Below are 27229 nucleotides of genomic sequence, written 5' to 3'. Positions count from 1 at the left end.
TGCAGCTTATGTCACTGCAAAATATAGTTAAAAAAGTACTATTTCCAACTTATATCCATTGTTACCTTGACATAACTTTGTGGCATCTATTGAGGCCAGCTGCTGTTGGAGGTGCCCTATAAGAGAAACTGAATCCATGGCAGTCACCGTCTGTTTATAGGATGCTTCTATAGTTTCCCTTGCCCTCGATAGGCAGTGGCCGAGGCTCCTGTTACTCTAAGACCACATGAGGCGCCACCGATGGCGTCACGCCGTCAGCCGCTGACAGCTCTAATTAACTGTGTTTAATTACATCATTATAACAAGAGTAAACTAAGAATGGCTCCCGTTACTGATCGCATGTTGTTTTTCGCCCTTGCTTAAGTGGGATCAGTTCACAGTGTTCCCTCCAGAAAACAGACGGTGGATCAGAGGCTTGGAAAGCAGCAGCCAAACACGAGCCTTTCTAATTAAATATCAGGTAATTGGACTACATGTGGAACTGCGTGGTGCCAATTTGACGTGAAAGTGTTTGTTGATCTACGAATCACGACATGTTCAAGAGCTCAGCGACTACACGCAGCACAGGAATTAGTTAAAGAATCAGAAATAGGAGAGTGTCTTTTAGCTTTTTGTTTTTTTTGCCTGCAGCCTAGGTGTCGACACTTAAACTTAAAAATTATGGTATCCCAAAAATATGACATATCCATAAAAACAGGAGCTAAAAATGTTACCACCAATACCTTTAAAATCAACCAGTAAAGACTTAATGTCTTCATCTACACAATAAAACCAAAAGTAAAGTTAACGCATTCATGCAGAGCCATGTAACTCTGACGGTTGTGGAACTGTAATAAAAAGTCTCCTAATGTGGTGTGGATGTCGGGGTGGTAGATGGGCCTGTCCACCACCTTTCATGAAAACATACATCGATCAGCCACAACATTAAAACCACTGACACGACCAGCTGGTCATTTGGACCTGGCATTCATTCATGAGGATGTTACTTAGACTTGTAGCAACCACCTAGACCAGACCAGACACTCCCACTCCAAAGCAACGACATGTTTCAGGTGTTCCTAAACCACTCCTTGATTGCAGCATCCCTAACCTCTACCCTAACCCTAACCCTAACCACTCAGGGTTTGTAAAAGATCCGCTTGTCAACCCATAGGACCCAAAAGTCCCCATTAACAAAATCCTGTTGCGAGACACCACATGGTAGATCTTTGCCGACGCATTATCAGATTTCTAAAACATGTATGGATTTCACGCAACGAAGCTACACGGACACTTGGACTTTGACGCCGAGTCATTCAGCCGAAGGACAAGCTCCCTCCATCCAACTCCGCCTCATGCTTTCGGAAACTCGAAAGTCACTGTGACATTTTAACGAGACATTCAGCTCTATAAATATGCCTGTTGATTAAAGCCACATTTTATATTTAGCGCTTTATGCTGTCAATTAGCTGGCGGGTAGCTTTACGAGCGCCGGAAAATGATTCTCAGCGAGCCATCAGTCACTCGATACAGCGCGTCAATAGGCTAAATGTGGGAGCTTTCTGCAGTCATCGCTCAATGTCATTAGCCATAAATCAATGGAGGAGATTGATCAGTGGGCAGCTTCACCTTGTATGACATCTTTTAAATGGATCGTCCTGTCAAGATTTCAAGCATGGTCAATGATGTATATGTGTGTGTTGCAATGGGCGCCGCCGGATCTCAATTTGGGTTATGCAAACATTTTTTCAGAGCTGTGGAAATGTTAGAAGATTTAGCAACTTTGCAAGAAACTCCCAGGTGTCCTCTTCCTTCCAGCCTTGGTCTAGAGCCAGAATCAACCACAATTTTTTGAGTTGTGAATGATAAATGAAGAACCGATGTTAATATTTAAATCTATTTAAATTCTGGCCACATCTTAACCAAAGTAATGAAGTGATTTAATTATCTCAACAGCTACTATGATGGATATGCAGCAATAAAACGTTAATATGCCGACATGTACTTCATTGCACCACCTAGAATTTTGTACAGAGGTTCTTGAATTCATGTGGATGAGCCCTCGTGGTTCTGTGACTGTTCCTCTAAAGCCATCTTGCCGTTCACATTGTGGTTTAACAACGTTGTGGCCTTTGCATGGATTTTTTTTAAGCACAAAAGGAGGAATCATAAAGCCCTAGAGGTTAGCATTTGACACCACAAATCATCATATTCTAATACAAAAATGAAAAAATTTGGGACTAGATAAGTAGGCTTTTCTGTGGTTTTCCAGTTATTTGGAGCACAAACTACAGTTAAAAGGAATAAATTCATCTCCTCTTGGGACAAAATGCGGTGTACCCCAGGGATCTGTCCTGGGGCCATTGCTGTTTCTTATATACGTCAATGATTTGGCAAATTTATCACATCAGCTATCAAAAATATTGTTTGCAATATTGTTTTTTTTGTTCTTTCTTGATTTCTTTTCTTAAGTTCAAAGGCTAATAAATTGCTTACTGTTATTGTATTTCCATTATTGTTGTTGTGCTTTACATCTCTTAAAAGGAGTTAAATAAATGAGATGAAAATGAAATGAAGCTAACAACCAGGTAATTTAATGCAGGGACAGGCACATTAAAACATTTTCCTCTTGCGTATGATTTAATAATTCAGAGGACTCTGCAAGACTGAACTACATATACATTATGTGAACTTCATCCACCTCTGCCATTTCAGCCAACATCATCGAACATGTCTCCACTTGTGGAACTTTACCCGGTTTGCAAGGCAAGTCTATATGAAAGATGCAGAGACCCTTGCAATTGGAAATATCGGTAAAGACAACTCGATTTGAAGGCAGCAGGTGTGCCAAGGTTGTTTGTGATCTTTGAGTCAGCCACCTTCAAAATTAGCCTAAAGATTAGACGCAGGCCAGTAGACTAAGCAGACTATTTGTCAGTCTGGTAGATTGAACTCGAACGATCAGTCTTTCTCTCAGCTCGTCTTATTTTACCTTCGCCAGGCCTTCACTGCAGCCTACTGTTGCTTTTTTGGGCTTCATCCATAGAGACTCAACTGATCCAGTAACAGTATTTCAGTCTTGAGAGCAGCTCTGCATTGAAAAAAAACTCTGCACAGAATCATGCGTAAACAAGCCAGAAGAATAGTGTTTTGCATGCAGATAAACATCCATGCAGACAGTGTATTGTGTTTGCACATGAATAAGTCACAGGAGGCTTGATAGTGAATCACCTCTTAAACAATGCATTTATTAAAGTTTATTTCATCTGACTCCAGCTGTCATGCAGAACACTCAGGGAACTCACATACTAACAAATAAGGAAAGGAATGGGTAATAAAATTCAGAAGGAAAATGTTGCTAAAAGGCTGCAGGGGCTGAAGCAGTAGGCCGCTCCTTTGATTCGTGCATGCATTTTGCAGAGTTAGAGGTGGTGGGGAAACAACAATCCATGGATGATCCATCCAGCGATAGGGATAGGACAAGTTGCCACGGCAACGCTGCCTCCTGATCCCTCAGACCGGCTGGAGCTGGCAGAGAATGAGAGCGAGAGCGAGAGACAGACCGAAGGAGAGGGAAGGGTGGAGGTGAGGCGGCTTCAGTCAGCTGGAGTGCTGCCAGAGGGTTTGATAACCGTGCGGTAATGAAGAGGAGGAGGGAGGATGCCACGGGGATACCGAGTCATCAGAACGATAACCTCTTAATAGCTGGCCCACGTGAACCTTTCATGAACACAAACAAGACTTTTTCTTTTTTCCGACACCAACGTGGAGGTGCCAAAAATTGCAGTTCCTCAAATGACCACTTGAGGCTGCCTCCAAAAGTGAGTCAATCGCGATATACTTCCATGTTCAAATGCACAACTTTATTTTAAAAATAAAAACTTATTGGTCTGCCAAGGTGTCACTCAGATACAGCTGATGGTTTCCAACGCAAAAGATGTTCAAAAATGGCCAAAAGGCGCACACAACTGCATATTAATATAAGTTTTTAGTTTAGCCCAAGTAGAAATCCTCCAGTAGCAAACTTTAGCAGACAAACGGCACGAGTCTGGCTACAACGAATGCAATCTGGCGTCTTTATCTAGTCAGTCAACTGATTCAAAACGGCCCAATCTGGCTACACCGGCCTCAGCTCCACTCGCACCCCAACCAACTTTGTCTATTTTGCCAAGAAGGCGGCAGAATGAGTTTCCTACTCTGAGCTTGACATTGCTTTTTTCAGTCATTGGTCAAACTTCCATCAAGTCTCAGATGGTTACCTTGGAAAATGACTGCAAGCTGCAAAGTCACAGACTGTGTCTTCACTACTATTTTTCTGCAGTAGGACGTCTATGAAGCATTACACCCTAGTAATCCCAAAAATTTCTCTGATGATTGGGGATTAATTCAACAAGTAAAAAGGCCTCAAATACCCCCTCTCTACTCTGTCAGCATTAGTGATTTAATTGCTCACGTTGTTCACAACAGTGGCTGCAAAGTGGGACCCCGGGTGTGAATATTGCACATATTTTTTCAGATGCTTAACTACAGCTTTTTTTTTTATACTTTGCTGAAAGTGGACTATATTTAAAACTGAATAGAGTCCAGAGCAGTCCTGACTGAGTGAGTAATTTTTTTACAAGTCTTTGTTCCAGTATCATTTCTCAGAACCAAACGCCAACTCAGTGTTGTTGCCAGAAGATGATTCGTGTGACTTGTTTGTGATTGTGTAGCTGGGGAACATCCAGCTGCTCTCATAAATAGATGCAATTGTCACCATCTGCAGTGGCAATCACGGCTTCAATTAATTACGCCCGTCGGTGTACGATGAGTGCAAATCTCAGGTGTTTACATGTTGAGGTGTGCGCGAGGAGAAGACAACCCGGGAGCCTCGCTGCTCAGCTTTAATTTCACAAATGACAAAAGGATTTCACTCGGCTCTCTTGGCAGGAGTCATTATAGGGCAGAGAAATGCTAAAAACAGAATCAGCGCTGAGTGCTATACTCATGGGTTTGGTTGTAGGAACTGGCACAAGAAGCTGATCTGAGACCTGACTTGGGATTTGTGTTAGTTATGGACTTGAACACAATCTTCCACTTTCTTTATGTTTTTTACTGTGCCTCGTTTCGGCTTGTTTCTTTGGACATAACATGACCTAGATGACCGAGAGCCTTCACAGATTTGTTATTGCCACGCACTTGTGGGCAAGCACCCTTCGACTAGTCCAGGGACACCAGAGGACACCGTCCTTGTCACATCAGTTTTACAATAATTCCTTGAACCTGAGGGGAAATACCAGGGGTGTCACTAGGTTTTAAAGACATGGGGAGGCTTAGCCCCCAAGAGATGCACAGGATGTGAGCAAATTTCACAAACAGTTAACAAAGACTGATAATTTATTTACTATTATTATCATTTCACATTGCAACCACAAACACAGGTTCCAACAGTAACAATAACTGAACATAGAAGTTAATGCTGTGACTTTTGCTCATAACACAACAATTGTTTGCTCCCAAATATTTCAGGCCCCCTAAAATAGGCCTAGTGACACCAGTGGGCAATCGATTTTCTGGGAAATTTTTCCCCAAACCTCAAATGTTAGTGGACAGTTGGAATTTTAGGGTTAAACTTTTAACTAAATTTGAGATATCATCCAGTACAGATTCAGATAACTGAGATATAAAACAAAATCCAAGGGATCAACAAATCCAGAAGACCAAAAGTTGTTGAGATCTTCCAGACAAATGGCTTAAAATTCAAACCTTAACCCATTCATATCCAGTTGGGCCCAGAATCCCCAGTTTCTCTGCAAACTTTGAGAAAATCCACACATTAACTGATCTGGTGTAGTATCCTTTTAATTTTTGTTGGAGGCTGATGAGATTCCAGTTGAAGGAGAACATGAAGTAAAAGCTTCTCAGGTGTTCTCAAACATGCTAATTCGCACACAGTCATAGCTCCAATCACTTCATTTTAATTAGAATACATATTGTACATGCACACACTGTCCCGAGTCAGAGACACTCCACTCCGGCACCTCAAGTGGACCGGGAGTCGAGGGACATGTACAGAGTGACGCATCTCTGGAATGACACCTCTCTCTGGCGATGAGCTGTGCAGTCACAGGCATTTAGCTGTGATGGCGACACTGACAGAAGACAAAGCCGCCGGCTTAAGGAGAGCCGCCGGTGGTATCTTCTGTGACATGAGGGTTATCGTTGTCACGCCAACACCGCGTCTGAGTCGCGTGTTTCCCATGCACCACTGAGTCGTCTCTGAAAAGATAGCAAGACGGTGGATGTGGAAAGGTGAGACATTAATCAGCGGAAGGGGCCCAGATGTGGAAAAGGTCCGGGACAAAATGTGCACGGGTAAAAACAAAGAGAAAGCCCTAGCAACAACTTGATTGTCAGTCTTCACCGAAGTTGTGGACATCTCTTTACTCTGTGTGTGATCATGTGTCTGACTGTCCTGTTGTCTTTTCGTGGCACCCAGCCAGATAGAAGATCAGGGGCCAACAAAAACAAGAACAGGCAGAAATAAACCGGGGGAGAATAGAGAGGCAGATAGGGTCATCCCTGGGTGTACACAGCCATTTGCCCCGGAGTGATCCGTGGATTAGGGGCCAAGGCCTGGCTGCCCGATCTAAATTGCTTCACATACTGAACAGATTAAGCTAAAAATGAATGGGCCAGCCGAGCTGATAGTGTCAGGCTTACAGGGGGTGCAGGAGGGGTATTCTCCTTTCAAAAACAGCAGCAGCAGAGACGAGGCTAAAGGCCAATGCTGGTTGGGAGATTAACATAGAGGGAAATGCATTTCTCACAGAGGAAGGTGCTGATAGGACCGGTCTGGGTATACCTTCACGAGTGCCACTGATTTAGCTTCATCATTATCATAACTATTATCATTATCAAGATGCATCCTTGTCAGGCTTGGAGGCAGAGTTTATAGTCATGATGATTTGCACTTTAACCGTCGTAATCACACATTTAGTTCCGTGATCACCATTACAATTTGTGATTGCTGGTGAAGATATCATGGCAAAACAGATTTTTACACGAAAAAGCAAGTTCACAATATCAGTCAGGTTTTCGAAAACAGTACAGTACAATAAATGCTGCTGTTAAAGTAGTAAACGACATCATAGAGGCACTAGATCGCCCAAAATATTGTGTAGCTCATACTGGTAGATTTGACTCCACAAGATTGACTCATCTAAGCAGGCTGTAAACTGGTTCTCTAATTCGTTATCCTCCCTGTACTAAAGGGCGTGCCTCAAGGCTCCATATTAGGGCCACTAGTGTTCACAATTTATGTGAATAATCTGTGTGATAATTTGTCTGGTGCAGTGTCTCATTTTTATGCTGATGATACAGTAATGTATTGCTCATCTCCTTCAGCTTTAAAATCCCTTGAGGTCCTTCACTCACCCTTTGACACTGTTCAGCGCCGTCTGACGTCGCTTAAGCTAGTGCGGAATGCAGATAAATCAAAAAAAAAAAGAAAAGAAATCAAAGACCATGCTATTTTCACTGTACTGTGCTATTTTCATGCCATCTCAAAGTAACAATTTTGCTAATCTTGCTCATTCTTTCATTTTATTTCTCAGAATGAATTTCCCTCTATTGCTTGACGTATATTTTAATAACGTCTCATTTGAACTGTAGTTCGCCTCTGGCCGACTATGCATCATACGATATCCGATGCATTATATTTAATCTGTCATTGGAAAAGGTATTAATTCCTGTATAATTCATCTCGTCCTATTCTGATTGGAGGCTCAGGAATCAGTCCATACCAATTGCTGTACTTTCTACATCTATAAGAACCAGGATTGTGTTTTTTTTTTTACTTCTGAGGAAAATCCGTCTCCTCAAATGAACTCTTGTTATGCAATGATTGCATTAAAAGGGATATTTGGACGCTCCAGAGACACATAAAACACTCTGACACGCGCGTTCCTCGTCGTAGTCATGAATGAGCTGATGTTTGAGAGGATTAGGATGCGGCGGTTTAATTTAATGACTGCCGCGCAAGCTACAGTACGAGCCTCTCTCATGGGCTGAGGTCAGGAAAAAAAAGAAAAAAAAGGCTCATACTGTAGTAATGGAGATCCTTTACAACCACCAAGGGAAATCACTGCTGGTTTGCTGGTGCTCCGTGTAATTAACCATGTTAGCTTTCTTATACTCACAAAAGCAAGAAAATAAACCCCCTGTTGGCCCTAAGCTTTGTATGTGATGTCACGTAAAGTGATCTACGTGACAGCATCCTTAAATTTTGTATGACAAAACCAATTTGAAATGATTTAGCGCTCACGTTAGTCGAGGAAATTATGTGAAATCACAGGCAGGAGGATTTGCTGCTTCGGTATAGCTCTATCACTCTACTCCATGTCGGAGTAGACGGGTAGACCCCGTTACAAGAATGACAGACTGAAACCAAACACTGAAAGTCTGTGACAGGACATCCAGTCAGCAGCGCCCAGGGCAAGGTTACAATCTCTGGTAATAAAACATTTGTTCTTTCTCCGATACATCATAACGACGGGGAAAGTTGAAATCATTCACTTGCTGACTCGGCTCCAATAAGGAAAAAATAAATAAAAAAGAAATAGCCACTTTAGCGTTTTTTGTCACGCAAGGCAAAAAGCTTGGCAATTTTTTTGCTGCAAGGTCAAGTCATCTTTACATCACGATGAGTCCAAGTTAAATGCTGGTGGCAGTATTGAAGTTTCAGGGAATGGATGGCTGGAGAGTCTATAAAGGGGAAAGCTATTGTAGCTGCACCACATCCTCCGTTTTTATTTAACTGTTGGACCATGAACTGATCACCCTGGTAGCAATCAAGCTACGAAAACTGCTAGCAAACTCATTACCTTGGAAAACCTTCTGTAACTCTGCTTTAAATGAGATTATGTCACTTCCAAAGACAAATTGGGAGGTTTATTGAGGCTGGATGGTGCTAGCATGCTCTAAAATCAATAGTATGTTGTCAGCTATTACTAGCACTAGAATTATCACCGTATACTTGCTAAAGCTTTATTATCACACAGCTGCAGAGCTCAATCTGGAGGGACTTATTTCGAGTGATAATATTTCCCAAGAGGCAGAGAGCGTGGTAGAGGTAAGCATTTTGGTATTATTAAACAGAAACCACCTGAACTCATGGAAACTCTCTCTCATGCTACTTCCAAACTCTCCAGCTTGGCGTCTAACCACCGAGGCCCTTGCCCCTGATGCACTGCTTAATTTCCACTTAATTATTCATTGCACCTTTAACAGCATCGTTGGAGATAAAACTTAATTTCCACCTCTCGCTATTACTCATAAACCCGGCCCGGCTCATAAATCTCACAGAGGGCATAAACAGATAAGTTCCAGATAAATGAGAAGTAAATACGGCCATGTCTATTTATAGCTATCAGTTCCCATAAACCACTGTGATGCCGTGGCCATTAGCACCTGGGTAGAGATATTCAAGGGGAAAACGAGTAGACGTGAGCGCACAGGTTAATTGTGTTATTTCTACTGACCCTGGGTTAATGAATCTTTTGAAAAATGTTTTTTAATTCACATGCATATACTGTACGTAGTTTAATATCAAAGGGAATGGCGTAAATACAAACAGCTTATGCAAGTCCTGTAGCTTTGTAAGCCAGTATTTTGAGCTAAATGCTAACACTAGAATGCTAACCCTGCCCCAAATGCGGTGGATTTGCCACCCTGCATCTTCCTGACTCTACCCAAGTGGTGCCAAATTTCCCAAAAAAAAAAGATGATTAAGAGATGATGCAGAACTAGAGCTGAGGTGGTTGGATGATGCAGTGGGTTACACCTGATAACCTGTGAGGCCTACCAACCGTCATTCAAATCAGCCACGCCCACATTTGTTTGACTTTAAAGGATTCATATAAATTAATCGGGCAAACTATATAAAAATTCACAAATAGGAAAATTAGCTATCCAGACCAAAACAGTTTTTTTTTCTTTGTGCAAAGCTGTAAACATGTTTATTTCTGCTGTAAAGTTGACTATTATTTGGAGACATCCTCTAGTGGCCATTCGTGGAACTGCAGCTTGTCGTCATTTGGTGCTGGTTTCAGCCACGCTACAGGATGGTCACAACCTCCATCAAATTAAAAACCATCTTGAGCTCACAGTGGTGTAAGATTAAATGTCAGGGTGTCAATTTAAGACGACAAGGCCAGACCAGAATGTGCCATCATCTCAGTCTGCACCAAAGCGGAATGGGTTTCGTGGCGGCCGATAAGATTTGAGAGCCTCACCTGAATGTCTGCTGTGCTGAAATGCAGTTTGTTGCTTTATATAGTTTTATTGCGCCTGCTGGCCTGTTGCCAAGGCAATAATGTGTCTGTTTCCCCAGTTTCCTTGTGTTGTAATGAAATAATAAGTCTAAAATTGAGGCCTGGGCTGAATATACTTTTATTGAAAACATATATTTTCTTGATGGCTTTTGAACCGATCCAAATTGTATATTTCTGTCACAGTTCTCTGCTGGGGTACATTAATAAAGAGTTTATATATATATATATATATAGAAATGGTGTTTGTCACCACCAGCCGTCCCTTCAGAGAGCACATTACGAGGCCAAATACAATTAATTAACGCCGTCACTCCCTTTAATGTGAATATGACTCAGGGGTAGGCCTGCCCTTTGCCGTTTCACCGCTCGCGAGTGGGTGAGTCGTGCTCGCTGTGCGACAGAGACGAAGTGCGGGGAGGAATGAATCAGGGGAAAGAAGTAGATTTGTGTTGCAGATTAACAGATTTTTATGAATTCAAATGTCATTGCAGCGTTAAGCGTGACGAGAGGCAGCGGGCATGAGATGCTGATCAGTGCTGATAAATACCACAACAATCTCTGGACACACATCTAAAGTGGACATATGACGGGAAGTAGAGTCTTGAACAAAAAAAAAAAAAAAAAAAGGCTGGAAGAGCAAAGCCCTCCACTCCTCCATGCCTTTGTGTTGTGAATGGTTTTCATCAATGGACCAGATGGAGGGAGCGCCAGTGTAAGAGCAGGACAGATGTTTAACTAGACTCTGGGTGTGCTCGTTGGCCTGTGCGTGACGGAGAGCAAAAGGGGATGCACGACAAATTGAATCCGAAAGGAAAGTGGAGCGGGCGAGGAAATAAATTGAGGGGAAGCGGTAGAGTATTAAAACCTCGGCTCCAGATGACCTGCTGCTATTTGAACAAAATAAGGAGCCCAAGCCTCTTTCAGCGACAGCAGCTCGACACGATGACTACATACGAGATATTCCTCATTAGCTCCATAAAGTATGCAGCAATATGGCTGTTTCTATGCAGATTAAGATTTGAAATTCACTGAAACTCTTCAAAAAGGACACAACAGAGTTAAAGTAAAGTTGTGATGTGGAATTCAAACATCAGTTTATTATTAATGGCTGTTTGTGTTCACACTGAAGCAATAAAATATATGCTCAAATATGAAGTTTTTTTTTATATAATAGACCCTCAAGAGGCAAAGAGAGTGAAACAGGATGTACTTTCACTTTAAGCTATGAAAAGACAGCTTCCCGTTTAAATAGGAAGTAGATATTATGTTCATGTATCCAATACTTTGTGCACTAATTGTATTGTTTGATATGAAACCCCAAAAACATTAGTATATGTGAACATCACTAAATTCATAAAATATGGCTTTCAATGGGATTCATTTGTGCAGATTAAGCTATGGTGAAGATATTTAACCTCCTGAGAACCGCCGTCCTCATATGGGGACATCACATTCTAGATTTGTGGCAGCTTATTCTGCTTCATTTAGACCTGTTGTCCTCATAAGGAGACACTTTTGTGTTGTTAGCAAAAGGTCAGTAGACTTGTTTGTTTATGTTTTAACTTAGCAATGACACATTTGACATGCAAATTTAACAAAAACTCGTTTGACAACGTTGGGATTTCATCATTTCCAGGTCTATGTTATGGCACACACTGATGACTTAAATTGCAATATACACAGTAATAATCCCCGTGTCCACATAATTTCTTTCAAAGAACTACCTCCAGTTCAAGGATGATGCTTATTTTTTTATACTTCTTAGATCATATTAATCCCAAATACTTAAAGATCTCAATCTTATTTTAAAGGAAACAACACCTAAACTGTGGCTAGTGTGTGTATTAACGTAGCTAAATAAGCAGTATGAACAGTATACATAGAAATTTATGAATAAATCCGAAAGTATATCTCCATTTGATTCGCTTCAGTCAACTTAAAAGTAGTTTGCTGGGAAAGATTTGCTAATGAAGCTCAAATATGGCGGCTGATTTTCTTATTATCTAGCAGAAGCAGAGGTGGACTCCCCACTCTGTTTGTAATCCGCTTAAAAAAAAAAAAAAAAAAAAAAAAAGTGAAACGCCTCGGCAGCACCATGGTCAGCGCCTCCTCTCTGAGCCGCTGCCGCTACCGCTGCTGCTGCTGCTGCTGCTTCGAGCCGTCCGAGTCACACCGGAGCTCCGCCACGTCTCGCGCCAGCAGACCGTGGAAAGTATAAGCGGAAACCCGAGGCTTGAGAATCCATTTCCATTTCCACTCGTCGCTCCACCATGATGGAGGCCGAGGGCGCTCCGTTAATGAGACACACCTGCGTAAACTGCCAACAAACGTGACGTAACTTTCCGTCTTATTTGGATTGGTTTTATTTTTAAATCCGGCTATTGCTCAAAATCTTCCCCCTCCTTAAATTAACAAACCCCGGTAATTAAAGTAAAATTAATCTTTTTTTTTTCTTCCGTGTTCTCAGGTAAACTAGCTCCCACTGCGCACGCTCCACCTCCACACCTGACGTAGCTCAAATAAGGTCGTAAATGAGCGTAAAGTAGATGTTAATAATTCGGTTTAAAGTGCGTTAGAACCATCATGCACTATTCATGGTGTAACTGAAACTGGCTTATTAAACCACACGCGGCTGTAACGCGTTACTCGCCAGCCTCTTTTTCAACTAGACCCCCATCTCCCTCTGCCGCTTTGTCTGCGCATCCATGTGGGTTTTCCCATCTCGGTGTCGGCGCTGCGCCTCTCTCGCTCCGTCCGCCCCTCAGCCATTGGCCTCGGAGAGCATCCGTCTTCGCCTCGCAACAATAGACCCCAGCGACACGCGCGCCACGCGCACCGACACAGACGCGCACGGCGCTTTCGAGGAGCGGCGCTGAGATGTTGGTGAAGCTGCGGCTCGCCGACTCTTCCTTTCTTTCCAGCTTCACGTCGGCGAGGAGGAGCGCGGGGAAGCGTCTGCCATGCGCTCAACCGGGGACGCGTCGGAGTTGAAATAAGGGATACGAGGGGGTTTTCGGGGGGTGGAAGAAAAAAAAGAAAAAGAAGAAGAGGAAGAAAGCGGAGGAGAGGGGGCAGATTATGTGGAGGATGACTGACTGGTGACAAAGAAAACGGGGAGCCCCCCTCTGGCTTCGGTTAACACCCGCTAGAACTTGAAAGCGCTTTCTTGGATAGCCAAAGATTATTACTGTTATTTTTAACATCATTGTTTCTGGAGGGGAACCATGCCTGTCCGGAGGGGTCATGTTGCGCCACAAAACACATTTTTGGGAATAATTATTAGGAAATTCGAAGGACAAAGTGAGTACTAGCCTTCCAGTGTGCTGCATGCCTTTTGTGTCTGTCCTGCTGCTGCAACAACAATTATTTAGTCGTTAGGAAAACCACTAAAATACCCCCCTTTTTATTTGGCTTTCTCTGATGCAGCTTTGCAACAATTCTCTTTTGCATGTGATAATTAGATGCATTTCAGAGGTTCACGGAAGTCATTATGAGTAAATTAGCCTGTCCTGTTACATTATTAGGGATCAGGTTTGGTTTATTATTCCGTGGTGCTCTCCTGCTCCAAACTGGATAGTGTGTTTTTATAAAAAAAAATAAAAATAAAAAATAAAAATAAAAATGCAATTAAGAGACACGGATTAAAATATTTAATTACTTTTCCCACTTCACCTCTTTGCTCCCCTCTTTAAAATATCCATTTATATACTTTTCATACTAATAAATCTGTATTTACAGCTAAAAAATTCTTATTTTGAATAAAATGCAAAATAGAACTCCAGTAATACAAAAGATTTTATCGTTTGTTATTATTTATTTAAAAAGTCTGAACCAATTCAACTTGTGTCATTTTTTTTTCATTCAGTGGATCAGCTGAGTACCTACATTTGGGAATGTAATGGAGGATAATACCATGTAAACCTATTACACCCACGTATATTTCCATAATAAATCATTTGTCGTACTTGTTCCTGTTCGTGTGTTTGTTGTTGATAAATTAGCTTACCCAAATCTTTTCTTATTACAGCGAAATGATTGATAGATACTGTGACGATGGGCAAATTAACATTCTCCGTCCCTCACCATCTCCTCTCTCTCCCCCCCTCACAGATAAGAAATTCATCATAGCTAATGCCCGGGTGCAGAACTGCGCCATTATCTACTGTAATGACGGATTCTGTGAAATGACGGGCTTCTCCAGGCCGGACATCATGCAGAAGCCGTGCACCTGCGACTTCCTGCACGGCCAGTTCACCAGCCGGCACGCGGTGGCCCAGGTGGCCCAGGCGCTGCTGGGCTCGGAGGAGCGCAAGGTGGAGATCACCTACCACCGCAAGGATGGTGAGTGCTCTGGCAAGTTTGCACGGGCTCAGGTGGCAGCACTTTTTAATCACTTTTTTGGAGAACAAACACTGTGGATTTCAGCGTCTTGGTCTCTTTTCAACAGTTTAAAACACTCATCTGTTTCTGCCACAGTGTTTGAATCTTAAAAAAAAAGAAAAAGAACAGAAGCACCTGCAGCGTAAACACACTTAGATCCAGGAATAGTGTGCGAAGGGTTAGGCTAACGCTCTGCTCACACAGAGTAATTTTTAGTTCTGACTTGGCTGAATCTGGAGCATTTTGCAGCAGCAAATCATCAAGTGCGCCCGCTCGCAGCCCTGAGGGGAGGAAGAGCAGCTGTGAAGGTTCCCTGCGCTGTGAAGTCCAGTTTTGAAACGATGCAGGCAGCGGTTCGCTGGGAAATATTCATTAGCCTGAGCTGGATGGGGCACTCTGGGAAAGATGTAGTTCACTTCCCTGAAGACCAGCGTTTCTGTTCTCATCACCTCGACATTACTCGGTACACCATACACAGACGTCACTACATGCATTACAACACTCTGTGCTGGACGCGGCCTGTATGTGCACTGTGCATACTTGAGATGATCTAGTTTGCATATGCATCTTGTGCATGAACACAGATCATGACTGTGCAGGACAGCTGGTATTGTTTGTGTGTTGCAAGGCGAGATTTTAAACCAGTCACACCGACTGTGGTGGTTCAGGGATAGTTGTGGTTATCTAGTCACAATTACACATGTATTCAGATTAATAATCCTCTACTTAAGGAATAAGGACTAAAAGGTTGCCTATGAGTTATGCTAGGACTTGTTTGATGTTATAGTTGCATGTTGGAGGAATTCAATATTAGGCTGTTCCAATAATACAGGTTCAAATATTATTATTTTTTTTTTTTTTTAACTTTAAACATGGCTAAATGTAGTAGAGACAGTGAATCATCAAGCTATTTTGGCCTCAGTAGTTGGCTGATGGGAGCGAGCTGCACTGTTAGCTCCTCTCCTGCTAATATTGCAGAGTTGTTGAGAGAGCTCCTGTATCGCTGAATGAGTGAAGTGCTGACTGAAAGATAACGTCTTCTGCCTCCATTTATACCTTTAATGTGCATTTAAAGAAATTTAAATTTGTAGGAGAAATTTGTGGGGGAATATTAAAAAAATATATATATGAAAAATGTCTAATCAACCAACGACTTTGCGCTCCTCCCTCCCCTCCACAGTACCTCCACAGAACCCCTAGGGGGCCGCAGACCCCCTGTTGAAGACCAGTACTGTGGTGTGTGAAGTCCTTCAGCCCCTTCAGGCTTGTTCTCATTGCTTTAATTGAGTTTGCAAAGTGCAAGGAACACTTAACGGCATCCGTGAGCGAAGGAGCTCATTTGTAACCGTTTGCAAAGTAAAGTCGCTTAAATAAATGAAATAAAAAAAACTGTGAACAAAGAGATAAAGTTTCAGCAATAGGACACAATGGCGAAGAGGAAGTAGCCTTGTGATTGTTTTGCCGTTTCGTGGGCCAAATGTTAATTAATTTAGAGTAAATGTGCCTTCAACTTGTCCACCGGGTCTTAAATAATGTGAAAGTCTAATTGAACCGAAGCATTACGGCCTCTTCTTCAGCTTATCTTGATAAATGACCTTGAGATCTTTGATTAGCGAGTTGCAAAGGCAAATTGAAAGAGTCTGATGTTATTAAGCGATCATTGTGCTCCACCACGCGTGCAGCTCTTTGAAGAAAGTTCTCAAATGCGTGTTCCGCTGGAGAAGGCTGCACTGTGGTTTAGTCAATGCCCTTTTTGGTGAGTTCACTGTAACCAGGCCGCATAATGTATAAAATGCATCCTGCAGGTCAAGTGTCAGCAAAATAGAATTTCCAAGCTATTAAATAAGCTTAATAAATTGATGGAAAAATGTCCCCAAAGATAATAACCAATGGACTCAGCCGGTAGCGGATAGTTGATATATTCATCCGACTATAATACGAGCTCTGGATTAGTGATGATCTCCTTCAAAGATCGACTACACTCAGTTGAATTCATATTCAGGTAGGCGGTAGCAGGAAACCCAGAGGGAGCAAGAGGAGGTGACATTGATTAGGTCGATAACGGCTTACAGAACTGTTACAAATGATAGCCGACCTGGAGACAGATGTGTGGGGTCAAAGGTCAAAGGAGGGAGATAATGATACAGCAAGATGCTTGAGGGAAGGGCGCAGGGGAGATGTGCACGTTTTTGGAGTGGAGTGGTGTTATTTAGCCCCCTGCGCCCCTAATACTCTCAATACCAACCTAGAGATAAGCCCATGTATATATGTGGACAGTGACTCAGTCTTCGTGATTTGGACTCTAGGTGTTAGATTTGAAATTAAACAAAGATGCAGTTAGGGAGTAGCAACCATTTTTATACAAAGTCTTCTCATTTCAGACGCTCAAGTATTTGGACGAATTGCCATAAACAGAATGCTAATTTTTAATACTTTGGTGACGTCCATGGGTTCCAGACTTCAGGCAGTCATTGCCTGCAAAGGATTCACAACAAGCCTTTGCTGCGGATGTCTTCAGTTGTTGCTTGTTTGTTAGTTTTCCTTCCCTAAGTTTTGTCTTAAGTAAGTGATCGAGTGGGTGCTTGATCTGGCTTGAGATCTGGGGAATGACTCTGCCAGTGCAAAATATTCCATTTCTTTGTCTTTAAAAAACTCCTGGGCTGCTTTTGCTGTATGTTTTGGGTCATCGTCCATTGATACTGTGAAGCACCATTATTTGGCTGCTCTTGTCTTTCTCTCAAATCATCAGTAAACACTAGTGGCTTAGTGCTATTGGAAGCCCTGTATGCCCATGCCATCACACTGCACCCACCATGTTTTCATCCCATCATTCTGGTACAGGGTGATCTTAGTTTCATCTGCCCAAGGAATGCTGTCATATAACTGGGTTGTTTTTTGGCAAATCAGGCCTTTGTACTTATGAGGCTAATAGATGGTTTGCACCTTGTGGAGAACCCTCTGTGAAATCTTCTCTATATGGTGGACTTAGATACTGATACACCTGCTTCCTGGAGAGTTCACTTGGGTGGAAGTTGTGAAGCGTTTTTCTTAACCGTAGGAAGGGTCCTATGGTCCCTATGGTCCCTGTCATCTTCTTTTGAGTTCCCAATCCCGGTCAAACTATTGATATAGCCAACTCCTAACATTTCCACTATCCCTCTGTTGTACTGTCATCAGATGACCTTTGGCCACATTGTTGTGGGTTCAAACCAACAGATGGACACCTGGAATCAACTCCAGATCTTTTACCTGCTTATATGACGAAGGATTAATGAGGGAATCGCCCATGCAGCCCATGAAATAGTGCGAGTCAATTGTCCAATTACTTTTGGTCCCATGAAAAAGAGGTGGCTACATATTGAAGAGCTGCAGTTCATAAACCCTTCCACCAATTTGGATGTGAATGCCTTCCGGTTGCAGCTGAGAGTCTGCATTTGAAGCATTTCGAGGAACGTTCGGCAGATGTTTAAAAGTGTGCTTGTAGGATCTGCTAGCAAGCCCGTTCCCATGAGTGATGTATATTGTGAAACAACAACGTAATGTGTAGAATACCTCTGGGAATGTTTGCTGAGGTAATTAACCAAACGAGGACGGGCTTTGAAGGAAAACCTGGGCAAGGGACGTGACCTCTGTACTTGGTATTTAATACTTCCACCTCCTAGTTGTAGTGACTAGATTAAAATTGGTATATTGGTATATTCACCAATAACGGGTCATTTTATGCTGAACCGTTCGCAAAGCAAAAGGAATTGAGTACTTTTGACTGGGCCATAACAGACCCGGTGCCCCTCCGTCCCCCTCCCTTTGACTAATATATTGCCAGTGAAGACAAGCTGGGAGCTCAATGTGCATCGATCCGCTGAGCAAACAGCATTAATGAGGACACAAATACCTTCATGTTGCATTGATCTTCAGAAAACGGGGAACTCAGTCATGGCCAAACGCCTGCCCCTCCACCCCCACACAGGGGACATGGATAAAAAGATCTGGAGGGCTTCTGAGTGTCGGAGTAGGGGTGGGGGAAGAAAAGGCCTCATTACCATTCTGTATCCTGCACCCCTAATTATCTCAGTGTTTTCCTCTCACCTGACTCAGAGCTTCTCCGGGGGAAGGTCGTACACCTGTGTCGACTCAGCTGACGACTCTTATAATCTCCCTTCTATAATAACCAACCCCACCTACTCCGGTGAAGGTGTTATATTTTTATGCAGTGGAAAGAAAAGACACATAATAACGGGACATTTTTTTGAAATGACACTATCGCAGTTATTGGTTAAGGTCTAAAGAAGTAGTACTTGTCAGGTTTGAGGAGTCCTGGAGGTGCAAAAAATAAAAAATAAAAAAAAAAACAAATGGCAGCAGCGCAGGGGGAGTGAATAAAATAGTCTCAAATGTGACTTCTCCCGTCCCTCCCCCCACCACATCCAGCTCTCCCCGTCTATCTGCGTCGTCTCCTGTATTGGAATTCCAGGAGGAAATGTCTTCGAAGTGATTGCTCTCCCCGTGGTGGACGCCCCCTGTGGGGTTTTCCTCCAAAGGCAATCTTCTTTTTAATCCTGCGACCGCGGATCGGCATAAATACATTACCCACTGCCCTTTACAATGAAGGAAATCGTTCACGTCAGCGCAATCCGTGGCACATTCTCAATACTCTATGACATAAGCCCACTAGGGGATGTGCAGAGGTACTGCAGGGGGCATCGCAAAAACGTTGGTTGATTAGACATTTTTCATACATATTTTTTTAATATTCCCACACAATTTTTTTGAATGAATCAATATTTAACACACTATTATAGTAGATAGGGGGTCCCTACTTCATCTTTCCATCAGTTTGGGGGTCCTTGACCCCTGTTTTATGATTTGTACCCCAACCACTGGTCCCGTCGCCCTCCACTCTCTATGACCTCAGGATTAGGAGCAGCTAGATGTTTACAATGGGGCATCATTCATCAGAGCTAGAGAGTTGGAATGTCTCCAGTTTCATTTCCCTCTGGCAGGCTTGTGTAAAATATAGTTAGTCCGTTTAAATGCTTCATAATTAGACAATAAAACACTGAGAACTGGGATGATCTCGTCTAAAACAGGAGGGAAATGACTGAGCGTTCCCCGGCCCAGGAGCACAGCCCATTTCAGAATATTACATTAAAACAATGCACTGCAGTAAATTCAGCCAGCGCTCCTCAGCCTGCAGACATTTATTTGCTAATGAACGCATACACCCGCTCAAAGACGTCCTCGTCTTAATGACGGTTCAAAAAAAAAAAAAAAAATGTGAAAATAAGCGGCTCCAACCGCCGCGCGGCCGTGTTTACTCAGCGGCGGTCTCGGCTCCATTCAGAGATTCCAAATGAAATAATTGCCACGTTCCGCTTTCCATACTTACGAGCAGCCTCTCGGGGGTCCTTGGTGTAAGAAGAAATCCATAAGCTCGGCGCGCGGTAAAAGCTCTCGCTTGCAAATAGCAAATGAGACTGAAAATGTCACGCTATAAATAGAGCGAGGTTGGCTGCGCTTCGGTGACGCTCTGAGGTTTTTTCTCGCCTTCGAAATGTAGGAACTTTATTTGGCGTCGCCGTTTTAAACAAAGTCTAAAGGTTACTCAAGTAAAAACTGTTTTTTGGTCATTAGCTATATGTGATACAGCTGCTACATGGCGATACAGCTGCAGCAGGTTGCGTGAATCGCTCCAGAACAACGAAGTCGGTGGCCTCAGAGCTGGACACGAAGGCTCACGTTGATACGTCTCGTGCTAGTTGCCTGAGGCGGCCTCAGTTTGACAGGAACGAGGAACCGTGCTAAAAAAACAAAAAAAAACAAAAAAAAACGATTCTTTGCAGATCCACCGCTGCCCAAACAAGATAAGCTCTGCAGAGGTCTTTTCACCACGTCCCCCTTCAGCTTCAGACGTGTACAACGGACAGAAGGAGCCAAAGACAAGGAGACGCAGGGAGAATGAAAGGAAGAGGAGCAGATGCATCAGGAGGAGGAGGCAGCACAAAGACGAAATAAGGCACTTAAATGAGACAGGGAGAGTGGCGATGAAGAGTGGAGCGTTCACTCTTAAGTAGAGATGAAGCGAGAGAGCGGCCGAGACGGAGTGAATGAAGGTGTCACTGGAGAGAAATCAGGTGCGGCTCAATATCAGATCACTTCTTCCGTTGCAGGAACACCCTCTTGAGTTCTGTCCAGCCGCTTGAGAGGCGCTTCAATTATGGATGGGCCTGATTCTGCCTCCAACACCCTTTGTCTAGGTGTGTGCAAGTGGGTTAGTTACCTCTGTGGGGCAGCGCAGATACGGAGACGGTTATTCTGGGGTTTAAACAACAAAAATAATAAAAATAATGTGACTGCTGCTGTCCAGCTCACTCTCATCATGACAAACCACGGACAAAGCAGTGTGATGAGAACCCCCCCCCCCCACACACGGTCAATCTACAGTGACACGGACAGATTTGTGCAACAGAGGCTTCGATTTTCCTTTTATTTATCTTATATTTTTATTTTATTTGAGCCATTTCTCTTGTCTTGCACTACATCACTTTCCCTTTCTCAAAAAAAAAAAAAAAAAAAAAAAAAAAAAAAAAAAAAAAAAAAAAAAAAAACACTCTGCACTACAACATAGTGTTGTCCTGGCAACCGCTGAAAGAAGCCACGGTATATCACTGCGGCTCTCAAATTCATCCTGGCATGTGTGCCTATGGGGGCTCAAAGCTGCACAACAAAAACTACAGGGGCCCGGTCGCACAATCCCGAAACTGCCGTCGAAAGCAGAACCTGGACGCAGTTCTGCCGAGGACTACGGGCTGCACGGGCTCAGATACGATCAGCGTTAGCGGCAGTTTGCGCGTGAATGCGGACACGGATGAAAATAAGTGTTTGAAATGAGACAGATTAAACCGTCCTCGAGCTGCAGACTCGTTCTGCAGGTAGAATTTTACACAGTGTGAGAATTTTGGAAAAGCTGCACAGGAAAGGTTTGTCTGTTTCTACTGCCTAAATGTAAGAGTACAATCAGAAGGAAGCTGAAGCAGTTGAGAGAAAGCAACAGAAATACATTTTCAGAAACAGGCAACGAGCTTAGAAGCAAACAGAGGTATCTGGAGAGAGGTGAAGTGGAACAGACAAAGGAAAAGGCAGGAGTATAAATGCACACACACGGGCTGAGAGGTTGATGAGACACAGGTGAGACTGATGAGGGTGGAGCACACCAGGAGAAAGCAATCAGACAACCAGAGACTTCAGCTCTGTTCCTGCTGCGGCCTAAATTAAAATACACATATATAAATATATATAAATGTGAGGCTGGTCCCACATAAGATGGACGATTCGTCGTCCGTCTAAAAACTTTACTCTTGATGTGGAACAGGGTCACTCGGATCAATAACCCATTCCTCCAGCGGCCCTCCCCTTCCTCCGGCTCGTTTTTTTATTTTTTTTAATCGTCGAGGCACAATTCAGACACCTCTTCCTCGCACGTGTGAAGGTTTCGGCTGCAGCTTTTACTCAGATACAAGCAAAAAAAAGATAAATTAAGTGTCGCGAACACCTGATATAAATGTAGGTCACTCTGATCCATGTTGTATCTATGGATTAAGCCCACACACACACACACACGCTGTCATTATGTGATATTACAGCAAACGGACACTAAACACTCTGAGAGCCCCCTTCCCCCAACCTGCTCGCCTTGCAGGTCCACCCCCCTCGTCTCCTCTCACCCCCCTGCTGTATTAAGGGGGTCGCACCCCTCACCCACAACCCACTAACCACCACTGTACAGCAGCAGCAGCAGCTCCATGCATTCGTTCCTTCATTCATTCGCTCGTTCAGCACAGATTAAGAAACCCCGTCGATCATATTTGCCAGCGTGTTATTTCAGACCGTGATCCCTGCTTCTCTGCTCTCATTCACAGATTGGATGTTCTAAGAACACATCTGTGAATGAACAGTCATTCATCCCCTCCCCTCCTCCGACAGCACCTCTTTCATTCATTAAATCATGCACTGCCGCGTTCTCATTGTTGCCGTCCACGTGGGCCGCCGGTCGAAACGCGTTAGAACTCATTTAAATATTAACCCGTTCACCTTTCGTGGGTTTTTTTTAAAGACGACGGGAAACGTAGTTGAGATAATTTGAAGGAGGTCTCTCGTACTAAAGAGATTATTTTAGTTTGGTGAAATCTACTTCGCACTCACTGAACGTGACAGAGGTTTGTCAAAGAGGTGTGTTTGACATTGTTACTGGATGTTTTATAAAGTTAAAGACTGGGAGGAGAACCTCTGACACCTCCACCTGCTCTCCCACGCTCGCTAGCTGCCCTCAGAAGGAAGAATCTGGATTTTTAAGTTTCTAAGTAAAGTTTCATAAAGCAAAAAAAAGAGAAGAAATGGAGCCAAAAGGAGCAAGAGACCCAGAAATATAGAGAAATATATTGAAATTGAACTGAAGGCCGATCAAACGTTTAAGAATGGGTTAGGGCGTAGGTCTTCAATAGGGGGTTCGTGACCCCTGAGGGGTCCGCAAAATCTTTGATTGATTAGACATTTTTTTATATATTTTTTCACAATTTCCCCCACAATTTTAAATTTCTTTAAATACACATTAAAGCAAATCCAACATATTTTAGTAAAGAGGTAAATGGCCGCCACCCTACTGTTGCACATGAATATTTGAACCTGTATATTATTTGAATAATTTAATACTGAATGCAAAATAATAATAACACTGTATATTTAGCACTGGGCTATATCTTCTTCCTTGGCCTGAAAAATGTTGATAGGGTTAAAGAATAGTGGAGCTACTCATTACTGAGTCCTTTAATTTCTGTTTTGAGGGCGTTTTTGGGTTTTGTGGAGCTATGGTCTTAAACTTCTTAAACTTTTTAATGGAAATTAAAAACACGTACACTGTGAAGTGTTGCCGACCCTCTCCATCTGTCAACCCTCCTTCTTGTCGTTAGCCCAAACGCGTAGGCCACCGGGTTAGTTTATAGAAAAATCACCCTCTCTGCCTCGTCCGCTGATATATTTTCTCCTAAACCGTGTCTTCTTCAATAGCAGTTAACCTGTCCGATCACGTAGGGAGTGACGTAAACTAAAGATGACGGAGAGTGCAATTCAAAACGTATCATAAATGCATTTGAAAAGCTAATTTTCTTTAAAATTGTTGATCTTTATTTCTGTGTTATGTTTAAAATATGCACAGACAGGGCCGTCGCAAGCAGACGGGCAAACTAGGCAATTGTCTAGCGGCTGCTTGCTAGTGGCTAGAGTGGGGAGGCCTCTTGCCCGGAGCCCCCAGCCTGTCTTGAAACAGCCCTGTGTACATATACTGTATTGTTGACTGTTTTTGTTTGTTTCATGTCTGAGAGTGAGAAATTTTCTCCCAAGTATTCAGATTTTGTTTTTTTTCGTCCATTCGAGGCGTTCTTCATGGCCTCCGTCTGCTTTTGACGCCCCATGGATCAACTTTTTCCTGGCTCCAGGCAGACGGACATACAGTCTAGAGTCCTTGATAATGCGAGACAAGTAGTTTATTACCGCAGCGCCGTGATGTGACAGGGAACACCGTGTTCTGCATGAACACTTATAGCACAGCGTCTCCTCCCAGTGGTGCTCCGAACACTTTTACTCACAGTGTTCACACAAACCCGTCAATATTTCTTCTCAGCTTACGCTCAGTCGGCTCAGTCTCAGACAATTAGGCACGATTAATGTTTGAAACGGAAAATATGAGCGTGCTGGACGCACGTCTGATGGATTGATTGTTCCAAGGGGTTCAGGCAGTAGAACAGGTTGTCCACTGACTGAAGCAATAAGCTGCTTAAAGTTCATTTTTTACAGATTACAATCAACTATTGCATTAGTAATTCAATTTAAAACTACTAACGACCCAAGTATGAATATGATTATGTTAATTTCTTCAGTTTTTATGCCTCTGAAATGAAGTCAAAGCTTTTTTTTTCTCAGTAGGATTTTCTCTTAATCTTGGTTTATTCTGTCAAAACCTTATAAAAACTATGCTTTCAAGTCAAGCTACACTGATAAAAATACGGTGTTCCATCTACTTGAAGCTTTTTCAATCCACTTTTGTGAGTAAAGTCAACATCTCTACTAGACAAGACTACTCGTTTAATTTATGGGATACAATGATGCAAAAAGTCACCTTACTTTTTGTTAACTAACGGCTAACCACTATTAGCTCTGTAAGCTAACGTTACGTAGAGGTGCGAACGTTAGCTTGAAATCAAATTTGAATCAAGTATTTTAAAACAACTTTCTAACATTAGTTTCACATAAAAAGTCTTTTAAAGCCATTTGTTGTTAATTCCACATTCACATCAAGAGCCTCCAGTTGTTTTACTTATTAATTTTTACAACATTTACCCAGAATTCATCACATCGAGCCACAGTTGGAGCAGAGTTAATACAACAAGCAAATTGTGTCTTGTGGGCTCTTCATAAGGAGATTTATGTAACTTGTTAATGGGGGAAAAAAATAATCAAAATGAAAAATTCAGAACATAATATATTAATTTCACTTTGTTTTTTATAGTTATTATCAGACTGACTTGTTTCGGTGTACTGGTGTTTGGAACTGGAGCTAATAAAGCAATGGCAAACCTGCAGCATAGAGCTGAATGTCGTCTGCACAGAACCAAATATGGCCAAAAATATATATTTTAATAACTAACAAAAGGCGCTGCGCTCGGCAGGAAAACCAAAAATACAAAAGAATCATCAAACACAACAAGGTAACATGGTACAAGACATGGAACAAGGATGAGGGAACATGGCATGAAGACATTAAAACAACGTGACAAGGAACAAAGGGAAAGGCAGGACTATATATACACACATGAGGCAAGACAAGACACAGGTGAGACGCATGAGGGCAATCACAGCAGGAGAAACCAATTAACAATCACGAGACAAGGAGGCACAAGACAGGAAACCCAGAAACTTAACAAAATAAAACAGGAAACACAAGACATGACCCAGACACACATGACCAACCACAAGGAGACAGGACAGACAGCAAACTAGATAACTTGACAAAATAAAACTTCAAAACATGACTCCAAAATGAAAGATAGACCTAAACCATGACAAGAAGCTTTCAAAGTTTAAATAACTTAATAAGTCAGCTTGGTGGTATCTTGTTTGCTGCACCGTTTCTTGACAGTAACAATAAACAGTATGTTTATGGCACAACTCACAGCTTCCTGTTTGACGCTGTCCACAAAGCTTTCCATCGCCCACCGCGATCTCTCCCAGATAACCTTTTCTAGAGACGCCGCATGCTTCCCATATCTTCAGACAACCGTTTATACCTGTCAGTTATGCCATGCAAGGATTTGCTCTGTCCAGTGAATCGTTCAGGACCCTTCTTTCTTCTTGCTCTGATCTTAAGGTCGAAAAAATAAGTGTACTAAACGTTCCTTTTTACAGGCATGTTTGGTATTAATTCTGACACTGAATCTCTGCGGTGTGACTCATTCACTCTCTCTACACTACGACTTGCTCCCTCCGTTTTTGCTCACACACTGTGTCATCTTACAGCACGCAACTTACACTCAAGTAGTTTTCAAGGTGGAAGAGGATGCAGTGACCTTGTGGCTTAAATGTCTCTTTTCTCCACTGTCTCTTTAAATAATCTCGCTGACATTATCAAATCCCGTTCAGAGTCATCATGCGCTGCGCTCATAATCTGTGAAGAGCTGACGCCGCATTTCCCCCTCAATCATGAACTCTCCACATTGATTTTGCCAATCCAGCGTTCGAGCGGAGGCAACACTGCCCGCGTCTACAACTTCACAAGGATGCGGTGCTTCTTTCTAATACACCCACGGTTCTTATCAGTTCAGACGAGTCAATTGCACAGACTCACACGGGAGCAGAGATACAACGATATGGATTTTTGACCTGTGTATAAATTGTCTAGCGTTCATTTGCAACACAGATGCAAAAGCTTTTATGTTAGGTTGTTGTTTGTATTTTTTGCACATTTGAGAGCAAAAACCTGTCACAAAAAAACATTATTTTCTTCTGGCTTCTGCAACATCTTCATGTAACTGGTTACAGCGGGTATAATGAGCAGAGCTAGCGTAACATATCGAGCGCTCAGGCCGGCTCACCACGGGAGCGATAACTTCCCCAGCTTAGAAGGAGTGTATTGATGAAAAGGATTTTCAGTTTCTCAACCCTTTCTCCTGTTGTAGCGAAGCAAATCTTGCTCAACTTTCTACAGATACTGTTGTTGTGTTGTATTGGACAACCACCAGGACACCAACTAAGGATATTATAACCCTGGGGATAAGATAGTGCCCTCAGCTCTTCGGCTCTGGTCAGACATGATTATATGAACCAGAAACATAAGTGAAATTATGTTTCTGGTTCAAATAATCAGAAACAATTCAGAGGTTTCAAAACAGAACTTTGAGAAGATCTCCAATTAAATTGATATCAAAACGTAAACAAGAAACATTTTTGAAGCTCGCAACAGATGAACATGAACCGCTAGCTTGGCTTAAACGGAGGGCGTCCTCTGACCG

General features: G+C 42.7%; 1 protein-coding gene across 6 annotated transcripts in view; it reads left to right on the top strand.

Moving 5' to 3' along the window:
• The first annotated feature begins 12813 nt into the window (after positions 1 to 12813).
• The window catches only part of kcnh7 (potassium channel, voltage gated eag related subfamily H, member 7), a 54303-nt gene continuing 39887 nt past the window's right edge, over positions 12814 to 27229 (top strand). For 5 of the 6 annotated variants that reach the window (XM_047576606.1, XM_047576603.1, XM_047576605.1 and 2 more), the window contains exons 1-2: positions 12816 to 13592; positions 14403 to 14633. In XM_047576606.1, coding sequence (XP_047432562.1) covers positions 13517 to 13592; positions 14403 to 14633 — 307 coding nt within the window. In that variant the 5' untranslated portion in view covers positions 12816 to 13516. Of the gene's footprint in view, positions 13593 to 14402; positions 14634 to 27229 lie in introns of all 6 variants that reach the window. The other variant, XM_047576607.1, reaches the window with a different exon arrangement.

This window comes from Mugil cephalus, chromosome 23 (assembly GCF_022458985.1).
Source record: "Mugil cephalus isolate CIBA_MC_2020 chromosome 23, CIBA_Mcephalus_1.1, whole genome shotgun sequence".
Lineage (NCBI taxonomy): Eukaryota > Metazoa > Chordata > Actinopteri > Mugiliformes > Mugilidae > Mugil > Mugil cephalus.
Note: the sequence above shows the minus strand (reverse complement) of the source record. Positions and strands in the feature narration are given on the sequence as shown.